Source organism: Octopus bimaculoides, chromosome 20, assembly GCF_046866305.1.
Source record: "Octopus bimaculoides isolate indiv1 chromosome 20, ASM4686630v1, whole genome shotgun sequence".
NCBI classification, from domain to species: Eukaryota; Metazoa; Mollusca; class Cephalopoda; order Octopoda; family Octopodidae; genus Octopus; species Octopus bimaculoides.
The window spans coordinates 45,534,174-45,545,335 of NC_142947.1; the positions used below are offsets into that span (position 1 = coordinate 45,534,174).

At 35.0% G+C, this 11,162-nt stretch overlaps 1 protein-coding gene across 3 annotated transcripts in view; it reads right to left on the reverse strand.

The window, feature by feature from the left end:
* LOC106870399 (uncharacterized) overlaps positions 1–11,162 on the reverse strand; it is an 88,543-nt gene that overhangs the window by 36,946 nt on the left and 40,435 nt on the right. For all 3 annotated transcript variants that reach the window (XR_016237682.1, XM_089338516.1, XM_089338515.1), the window contains exons 28-36: positions 10,895–11,005; positions 9,982–10,092; positions 9,052–9,162; positions 8,060–8,170; positions 7,438–7,548; positions 5,608–5,718; positions 4,411–4,602; positions 3,224–3,445; positions 2,488–2,634 (exon numbers count right to left, since the gene is read on the reverse strand). Coding sequence is in view for 2 of the 3 variants with exons in the window: in XM_089338516.1 (XP_089194642.1) it covers positions 2,488–2,634; positions 3,224–3,445; positions 4,411–4,602; positions 5,608–5,718; positions 7,438–7,548; positions 8,060–8,170; positions 9,052–9,162; positions 9,982–10,092; positions 10,895–11,005 (1,227 nt within the window). In the remaining variant the exon portion in view is untranslated. The remainder of the gene's footprint in view (positions 1–2,487; positions 2,635–3,223; positions 3,446–4,410; positions 4,603–5,607; positions 5,719–7,437; positions 7,549–8,059; positions 8,171–9,051; positions 9,163–9,981; positions 10,093–10,894; positions 11,006–11,162) is intronic.

Consider the following 11,162-nt stretch of genomic DNA (forward strand, 5'->3'; position numbering starts at 1 on the left):
TTGATGAGATGCCTAATTTATGACTGCTTTATATAGTAGCTGAACATTCTACACTATTTATTTGGGAGTGAAAGTGGGTAAGAATTCTCAGAGGAGTGGTCAACAAACCATGAAATATTTCATTAGAAGACTCCTTCTTCTCTTTTCCAAACATCAAAAGCATAAAAAGCAATGTATTTACATTTTTATTTAATTCACAGCAGGGCTTTGTAATATTTTATATACATTAAGGCAGCAAGCTAGCATAAATATTAGCATGCTGGGTGAAATGCTTAGCGGTATATCGTCTGTCTTTATGTTCTGAATTCAAATTCTGCCGAGGTTGACTTTGCCTTTCATCCTTTTGAGGTCAATAAATTAAGTACCAGTTACATACTGAGGTCGATCTAATTGATTGGCCTCTTCCCCAAAAATTTTGGGCCTTGTGCTTAGAGCAGAAAAGAATATTTTATATACCTTTCTGTTCTTATGATTTATGTTGTCATGCGTAAAAATATGTATTATTTAATTTAGTGATGAGCTGCCAAAAGCACAAATATGCAAATTACACTATCCACTGTGGTGCAAGTGTAATTTCATGACTCCTTTATATGGTAACTGAATATTTTATGCTGTTTACAGGTGAATGAAAACAGGTGGGTCTCCTCAGAGAAGCAACCAACAAACTGTGAAATGCTCAACCCGAAGACTCCCTTCTCTTTTTTCCAAGCATCAAAAGCATAAATGGAATGTGTTCACATTTTTATTTAACCCACAGCAAAGCCTTGTACAAATTACTTAGAATTCAAATAAGGGTGAAGGTCTAAATTTTTCTTTCTTTTTTTTCTTTCCTTAATTTAAAGGTCCTTTAAGGTAGAGGACTGGCAGAACCGTTGAGCACAGACAACTGCCTTGTGGTATTTCTTCCGGTTCTTTGCATTTCAGTTCAAATCCTGACAAGGTCAGGTCTCTTATCCCTCCAGAACAAATAAAATAACCCCTCCCCTCAAAATTGCTGACTTTATGCTTAAATGAAAACCAATTTAAAGGTACATTTATGTTTTAAAGGTACATTTATTTTTCAATAATTTAAAAAAATATTTTTACACTTGTTTTATTAGTTAAGCAAGACTCTATCAGACACAATGCTGAAATCAAGACAATGCACATGGTCACTAGAAATAGCAGCTAATCCTTCCTCAAATCCCTTGCCACCATCTTAAACAAAAGTTAGGGTATATTTATTATAATGTAGTCTTAGAAAGACCTAAATAGATTGGATGGTCATGGATGGAGTGCCTATGATCATTGGTTGACCGAATCATGATCAACCTCAAGTAAAAACAACAGCAATGTAACATAGACAAAGCAGATAATCGTAAATCTGTTTGAATCTAATGAATTGGTCTGATGGTTAACAAATCAGACAGAATAATTTGTGGTATTTCTTGTGAACCTCTGTTCTCTGAATTCAAATCACACCGAGGTCAACTTTACTATTTATTTTATTTTATTTATTTATTGGATGTCAGTAAATTGCATCTCAAAACTACAGCCAATTCTTTTCCTTCTACACCATTTCTCTTTGTCTTTCTCTTTCCTCTTTGAAAGGGCCTGGCTATGGTCAGACCTAGAGAGAGACACACAGTAGAATGCTCTGCCTGGTTTTAAAAATACACAAGAGACATATGTCATAATGATACCCTTGTTAGTCTGTGAGGAGTTGAGAGGGGCAAGACAGGGCAAGGCAGCACAAGAAAGAGCAAGGCAGTGCTAGACAGGGCAAGGCAGCGCAAGACAGGGCAAGGCATAAAGTTTACTCTCAGCATTACTGGTATTCATTTCAACTGAGCAGGATGAAATGATGAACCCTGCTCAAAGTTATGTTGTGCAACTCAATCCAGGAATTGAATTTATGATCATCAGCACAAACCCCTAACCACTTGGTCATGTGCCCTCATTATTAAAGTTGATAATAAAATCAACATCAAATGATAAACATTCTGCATTATGTTCAGACATGGCACATCTGGAGCTACATCATCTAGGTGGCACAAATTCTAACTACACAATTTGTCTGAACATCCATAAACATTGAATAAAATCACTAAGTTAACCCTTTCGTTACCAACCCGGCTGAAACTGCCTCTGACTCTGTAGTACAAATGTCTTATTTCCATCAGTTTTGAATTAAAATCTTCCACCAAACCTTAGTCACAATTTATGTTCCTAACACTAGCTGAATGATAACTAAGTTAATTTATTAAATTCTTTGTGATATTTAAAGTAATTGAAAGAAACACAGCGCATCTCAACAGAAATACAGTAACGAAAGGGTTAAACACATCACCTAATGAACCCACAAAATAAAGGTCCTCATTTAAATAGCTACACTGCTAAAATAAAATATCTTAAATATGCATTTAATTCTTGTTTATAGTGTCCAACAACTATATTTCAAGGAAAACTGATGTCATTCTAATGACTATAAAATAATTTCAGTCTCACCTGTTTTCTTAACATTACATCTTTCACCTGTCCATCCGTCAAGACATCCAAAACGGCAATATCCAGTACGAGGTTCACATCCTACGCTATCTCGGCAATGGAGACATCTTGATTGGCACATATCACCGAAAAATCCTTGGGCACAGACTGTAAAGTGGAAAACAATTTTTTAATTAATCTCCAGGTTTCTTTTATTTTTTTCTTTGTAAACAAAACTTTTTATAAAAATTTTTGTCTCTATTCTTGCTTCCATTTTTGGAAAATTCTATTTTTTAATATTATTTATTTATTATCCTTGAAAAAATAAACGCTTTTACTCGAAACTACAAACTTTCTATTTTCATTACACTTTCTTATTTACACACACACACACACACACACACACAGACTACATACATATGTGCACATACACATACATCAAACAGACACATGCATACATACATGCATACATACATGCATACATACACACATTCATACTACATACATATATGCACATACATACATATATACATACACAGATGCATGCATACATACACACACACATACACACATACACATATACATGCATACATACACACACACATACATATTTATAAATACATACACATAAATACACAAACATACATATGCATACATACATACACATACATACATATCCATGTTTTTCAGCCATCTTGAAATTATCATACCCCATCATAATTATTCAAATATATTTGCATAAATCAATTATACTTACTCTCACAGATGTAAGGCTTGGATTCTTTGTTGGCACAGGAGCTGTAAAGATGGGATCCATCTACTCTCTTCCCAATGAAAGCAACGTTAGAAGAAGGTTTTGGGTGTTCTGAATACCAAAGGTTGTTCTTTACATGTTTATAAGGTGTTCCACAAGACACCCATTCGAAATGGCTGTGCACTTTCTTGGCGCCAACCCAAGTATCAGTCTGGGAAGCCATTCCTGGAGAAAAGATTATTAAAAAAAGAATGTATCAACTTGAGAAGAACTGAAAGGAAATTGCAAGGCTGGTGCCAAACACAAGGTAAAGTAAGGAATGTTAGTGTAAGAATACCGAAATTTGGGGTTATCCTCAAGACTCTGAAGAACTGGATGAAATTTCTAAACTGTTATCAGCAATTAACATTTAGCTTCTGCTTTTGCAGCAGAATCTGGGATATCAAAGAATTTTTGATATTTTGTATGGTGTACTTGTTTAAATCATCAGACTGTGGTCAAGCTGGGGCACAGCCTTGACGATTGTGTTTAGGTAAATGAATCAGCCCCTGTACTTATTCTTTTGTTCAGCCAGGTAATTTTTCTGTCAGTCTCTTTTGCTGAATCGGTAAGTTATGAGGGATGTAGACATAACAACATCGGTTGTCAAGCATTTGTGGGGGACAAACACAGACACAAAGACACACACGCACATACATACATACACACATGCAATGGGTTTCTTTCAGTTTCCATCTATCAAATCCACTCACAAGGCTTTTGGTCAACCCGAGGCTATAGCAGACAACATATGCCCAAGGTACCACGTTGTGGGACTGAACCCAGAACCATGTAGTTGGGAAACAAACTTCTTACCACACAACCATGACTGTGGCTATAAACGAAAAGCAAAGTCATCCCAGGGTTATTAGAACTCAGAACATAAAGAATCAGCAGAAACAATGCTAGGTATTATGACATATGTACTAACGGTTCTACCATTTAATATTTTGATTCCCAATGAAAATAATTTCTTCAAAAGATTTTTGATTAATTTACTTTGAAACAAGAGTGATGCGATATCACCTAATTCCTATAAGACTTTCAGTTTTACAACAAAGTCTTCAAATGGAACATTAAAGATTTTTCCATTTCTCAGTCAATATTTCAATTCTCAATGAAAATAATTCTTCAAAAATTCTTTAACTTACCATCAAGTAAATGTGTTGCAACATAATTCAATTCAAAGGAACTTTCCAGCCAGACTACATTTCCCTTCAAACTACAACATCTGTTCATTGCACCTTCATATGACTTTCTGTCAGTTTTACCGTGTCCAAAGAGATAGTAGCATGTTCCATTATGTTGGATGACTTTATCAGCATCGATTTCAGGACAGGTTCCTAAAAATAAAACAAGACAACAACAATATAGGTGACCCTAGTTTTAACAAACGCTGGTTGACCTCATTGGTCCTCTGTGTACACAACTTATTGATCACTTATTAAAGATATCGATTTCAAAGTTTGACGCTAGGCCAGCAGTTTCAGGGAAGGCGGTAAGTCAATAACATCAATCCCAGTGTTCAACTGGTACTTATTTTATCGACTCCAGAAGGAGTAAATAGATGAAAGGAAGTCATAGATAATCAGGGAAAGTACATTGATGATTTAAATTTCAATTAAATATAACATTTGATCACTTGTTTTCTTTATTCAAAATTCAGACAGAACTTACGGGATGACCTGATAAATGATTTATATAAATATATATATGAATTCGTAAGTGCCTTTCTTATCGTTGATTTTTGGTGTCGCATGGCCAAAAATTACCGTGAATTTTTTTAGAGACACTTTCAAATTTATCAGAATATCGGACTGATGATTTGGAATAGGGAAATTTTCATTCTCTTAACCATGAAACAATCGTATCCGATTAACTAAAGACTTGTTTTGTTTATGCTTTCCCCTCCGGTTTTTTGTTCTATGTGTGCCACAAATATCGCCATCCATTTAGAGAAAAATTTGTAGTTTAGAATCAGTAGTTCTTTGACTGCTATTTCTAAATTTTCAGTATGTTGGAGAAGCAACTCAATGCTAATCCCTGTATATTTATGATGATAAATGGTTTTACCGATAAAGGTTTTTTCATACTGAACTACTTGGCAAAATTGTTAATTATTAATTCTATTATTAATTGATGATTCCCTGCCCTTATTCTTGTATATATATAAATATATATATATATATATATATATATATATATTTGTGTGTGTGTGTGTGTATCTATTATATAATATATATACTACATAATACTTACTATATCATTTGTGTGTATAATGGAATAGTGGTGTTTTAAGGAGGGGTTAGTCTAAAGACAGTTAAATTCCAGATGGATTTGGTACTCACCTAGATTGCATCGTTTACCTAAGTATTCTTCAATACAGTCACAGATATAGCCATTTGCTCTGTTTTTACATGTTCCACCATTTAAGCAAGGTTGGGAATTACAGAAATTAACTGAAGAATAAAGAGAATTCTTGCAAGTGTTAAAAAGAAAAATCGAAAGAAAAATGACAAGAGACAAACGTGTTAATTCTAAAATAAAATCTAAAGATCAACAAGAAATATATAAAATATATAAAAAAAAGAAGAATTATTTTCAGGAGGGAAGGGCAGTGCCTCTGACCCTTTAACAGGGGCCCCTCGATACTGTAGGAAGCAGGGTGTCTTCACATCAAAAACATGGTCTGAATATTTGCAACAGACTGGACTCTGCTAAAGATTCCGAAGGTGCCTGATGGTAGTGTTAAACTTAGCCCCCTGGTAGGTCATAGTAAGATTTGAACCCAGAAAGCAAAAAAACCAAAACAGATACTGCAAAACAGCTGGCCCAACATTTTACAGTTCCATCAATCAACCACCATGGATTGGTCCATATATATCAATCTCGAAAGGATAACGTTGAGCTTAGCAAGATTTGAACTCAGAGTGCCATGATTCAGAATAAATACCATGAGGTATTCTATCCATCATTCTAATGATTCTGCCAACAATGGCAAAGCATGGCTTTTGGTTACCCTGCATGACAACCCAATTGGCTGACCTGTGCAGTCGCTTTATTGGCTGGCTCATTTCTTTATTCATCACATGGCCACCACTACAACAAATATTTATAGGGACAACTACATTATATGCATGTATGTTACATGGCCACCCTGTGGGCTCTGCACACCCAACACACTTTATGCTATTCAACTGTCAGTCAATTCACTGCCTATATCAGTAGGAATAAGAGCAAAATGGTATACAAAAGGATAGGGTGAAAAAGAATATTGAATTTGGTGACACAGAATAGAAAATTATATAGCTTGTAGAAGAATATGGTAAAACAGAATATAAAGGAATGTAGAAAAGAGAATATACAAGAATGTGGTAACTTACAGCAGGGTTATTAAGAATATGGTAAAAGAGAATATAGAGGAATGTAGTTAAAGGGAACTTACAGGAATGTGGTAGTTTACAGCAAAGTATTTAAGAATGCAGTAAGAGAGAATATAGAGGAATGTAGAAAAGGAAATTCACAGGAATGTGGTAACTTATAGCAGGGTCATTAAGAATATGGTAAAAAAGAATATGAAGGAATATAGTAAATGGAATTTAGAAGAATATAGTAAATTGTGGCAGGACATAAAGAATTATAAAAGAATATTGCAATGTAGTGAATTGGAATTGAGAGGAAAATAGTAAATTAAAATTTTTAAATGCTGTTTTTTTTTTGTTTTTTGTTTTTTTTGCAGAATCAGAATCTCCGTACTCGAAAATGGGGGATTCTGTAAAAAAAGAAAAAAACGAAATGGGGATGGGGAGGGGGTCCACATTCTTTATGTCCACCAACCAAGAACAAAATGGTTGGATAATATCATTAGTCTTAGTTGGACATGCCTAGGATTCTCTCCAGAAAGTTCAATGATCATTGCTTCTGATAGGACCCTGTGGATGCTTCGGGATACTACCCTCCCTGGAATAGTGGGTGAAAAAAATGGGTGGATAGATGGTAAATTAAAGCAGGATTTATAAGAATATGGTAGAATAGATTATAGAGGTATAGTAAAATGGAATTTAGAGGAATATGGTAAATGTAAGCAGGATATGTAAGAATATGGTAAAACGGAAAAGGAATGTAGAAGAATATCTCGAAACTAAAGAAATGGTTATATGTTGTTTATGATTACTCACAGAGTTCACATTGTTCACCGGAATAGTTGATTTGACAATTGCAAGTGAAGGAGTAGCCAGTATTGGTACAGGTTCCACCATTTTGGCATGGTGCTGAGAAACAGGCGTTATCTGCAAACACAAAGGGAATTGAAGGAAAATTGCCAAATATAAGATGACAAATTTGGAATCAAGAATATTTTATAATAACGAGTTGGAAATTATTTTTTTTTAATACTTAATAATTAATTAAGGTGGTGAGCTGGCTGAATCGTTAACACACCGAGCAAAATGCCTAACAACATTATGAGTCCGAATTCAGCTACGGTCGACTTTGCATTTCATCCTTTTGGGGTCTATAAAATAAGTACCAGTTGAACACTGGGGTCAATGTAATTGACTTAAACCTTCCCCCTGAAATTGAAGGCCTTGTGCCAAAATTTGAAACCTATATTTAAATATAAGTGGAATAAGAGATTCGTTCCTTGCATAACAAATAAGGATTAGCAACAGAAAGGGTATCTGGTTATAATGAATGCATTAATCATGTATTCATCTTACCCATGCTAGCATGAAAAAATAAAAAAGTAAAGCTGAACGAATGAATGAAACAAAAGACTATATTAAACAGTGTCACACTTACATTCTGTACATTCACTTCCAGTGTATTCTGCAGTACAATAACATTTGTGGGTGTCACCAACTCTGGAGCAGGAACCTCCATTCTTGCAAGGCTGAGAATAGCAGGGGTCGACTGAAAATCACAAGACAAGTCATGTGAAAGGACATTCAAAATATAATTGGAAATCTTTTATTTTACAAACACCAGTATGATCAATTGATATAATAAGGCAGGAATTGTTATAAGTGTTACTTTTTTGCTTTTAATCCTTTTGGGGTCGATAAATTAAGTACCAGTTGCATACTGGGGTCGATCTAATCGACTGGTCCCCTCCCACAAAACCTTGTTCCTATAGCAGGAAGGATTATTAGTGTTCAGAATCGTTAGCACGCTAGATAAAATGCTTAACAGTATTTCATCTGTTGCCGCATTCTGAGTTCAAATTCCTTTCAGAATTGATAAATTAAGTACCAGTGAAATATTGGGGTCAATGTAAACGACTAGTCTCCTCCCGAACAATTTCAGGCCTTGCGCCTTTTGTAGAAAGTCAAATTTCCCATCCTGCTTAAAAGGTCCATGAATAAGGGTCGTTCAAAGATGATGAATGAAACTCCCATGTTTCCAGAAGTAAATTATTTAAACCCCAAATAATTCCTCTCAACACATGGCTATGATACCCCCCACTCCACCTGCTCGTGATCTGAGATGCACATATTGTCGGCCACCAAGGAACATGTTCAACTGGTTAAGGTCAAACAACTGACCAGCGAATCTGTGGCTTTAAATAGAATATCTGCTGTAACCTATCTTTTATACCAAGACAAAACATGTATATGATAACCGTTGCAGTTAAAATGTAGAAACATGTATATAAACGAATGGATAGATAAGCAGAGAAATAGAGAGAGAGAGAGAGAGAGAGAGAGAGAGAAAGAGAGAGAGAGAAAGAGAGAGTGAGAGAGAGATACATACATAGATAGAGAGAGAGATACATAGATTTATTGATTACTTACAATCACTACATATTTTTCCACTGTAAGCTGCAGCACAGATACATCTGTAGTTTGAACCAGAGGTCTGACATGTTCCACCATTCTGGCAAGGATTGGAGTAGCAGGCATCGACTACAAATTCAAAACGGAGAAAAAAATGTAAAAATCAAACAAACAAACAAACAAAAAGCAGACAAACAATGACTTTAATCTATTTACATTGTTTTCCTTGTTTTTATTGACTTCTGTTCATCTTAACAACAACAACACTAACAACAATTATGTCTCTTTCTCACTCACTCTTACTCTCTCTCTCTCTCTCTCTCTCTCTCTCTCTCTCTCTCACACACACACACACACACACACACACACACACATACACACTGTCACATATTCATCTACACATCAATATTTCATAACTTCTCATGCTGCAAGAAATAACAACCAAATCTCCCTCAAGCTGTACACTCATTATCTTAAAAACAGAAGGACACATTGTACACCATAGACCCGAAGATACAAAGTGGAATGAGAGAGTCAGAACTGAAATACTGTTGATCGTAAACTTGCTGAAGCAGGGCTTAACCTAAAGTTACACAACAGTAGTTTGATGATGAAATTTTAGGAATTAGTAAATATATAATATGTAGAATAGGGGAACAACAAAGGAGAATACAGAAAAACAGGGAAAACACACACAAATGGGCATATACATGCTCAGGCCCTCATCAGTTGTCAACCAAATATCATTACAATTTCAACACCTTCTGATAATATTGTTCAATTTGGCAACATCAGTAGTATAAGCTGTTGGGGGTATAAACGAGCTGACATGAAAGACAAAGACAAAAAAAAATGATAAGGTTTCTAGACTGAATGGGAGAAATAGATTATGTGAAGAGAAATGGGGGGGGGGGGATTATATAAAATGCAAGAAGTTTTATAACTTACATGATTGACATTGGTGTCCACTGAATCCTTGAAGGCAAGAACATTGGTAACCACTTTCAGTCTTTGAGCAGGATCCACTGTTCATACATGGAGTGGAATAGCAGGGATCAACTGTAAAATATTGGGGTGAATAAATATTTATATACATAAATGTATATATGCATGTGAGTGTATATAATTAAGGGATCAGCAACAGTTGCTTCACCACATACTGAAGTTCAGAAATAGCAGCTAAAATGCTGAAACTCCAACAGATGTTTATAAACGTATAAGAACTTTTAAATAAGTTCTTCACCGATTATAGTGTTTACATCCCAAAGGGCTTGGTAAAAATTATTAATTGTTAATTTACTAATAAATTAATAAATTGATAAACCTTTACCCTTTTAATTGTGTGTGTATATATGTAGATGTATGTATGTATTATAATGCATGTGTATTAGCTTGTGTGCATGTGTGTGTGTGCATTATTTTGTGTACATGTGCTTGTGTGCATATCTACATGTGTGTGCATTAGTCTATACGTGTGTGTGTGTATTAATTTGTGTGCATGTACGTTTTAGTTTGTGTGTTTGTGTCCATGCGCATATATGCACACAATAGTTGGTGTGTGTGTGTGTGTGTGTGTGTGCAATAGTGTATGTATGTGTATGCATGTGTGCATTAATTTGTGTGAGTGTGTGTGTGTGCATATGTACATGTGTGTGCAATAATGTACGTGTATGTGTGCATAAGTTTGTGTGTGTATATGTACATGTGCTTGCATTTGTGTGTATGTGTATTAATTCATGTGTGTGTGTGTGCAATAATTTGTGTGTGTGTGTGTTTGTGTGCAATAATTTGTATGTGTGTGTGTGTGTTTGTGTGTGTGTGGAAAGAGGTCAAAACTATTGAATGAGGTGAGAACTCTTACATTCTGTGCACTGGACTCCAGTGTAACCTTCTTTGCAAGAACATACGAAGGAGAGACCTTGTTTGGAGCAGATACCATTATTGTGACAAGGATTAGAGCCGCAAGCATCGACTGCAAAATAGAAAAGCAAAAAAATAATAAATAAATGAAATAAATGATAAACAGCATTTGATACATCATCAATCAAAGAAAATTATTATCACCAAATAAATCTTGGATAGAATCGGTAGAGCATCAGCCAAAATGTTTTCTACTATTTTTTCTAAGG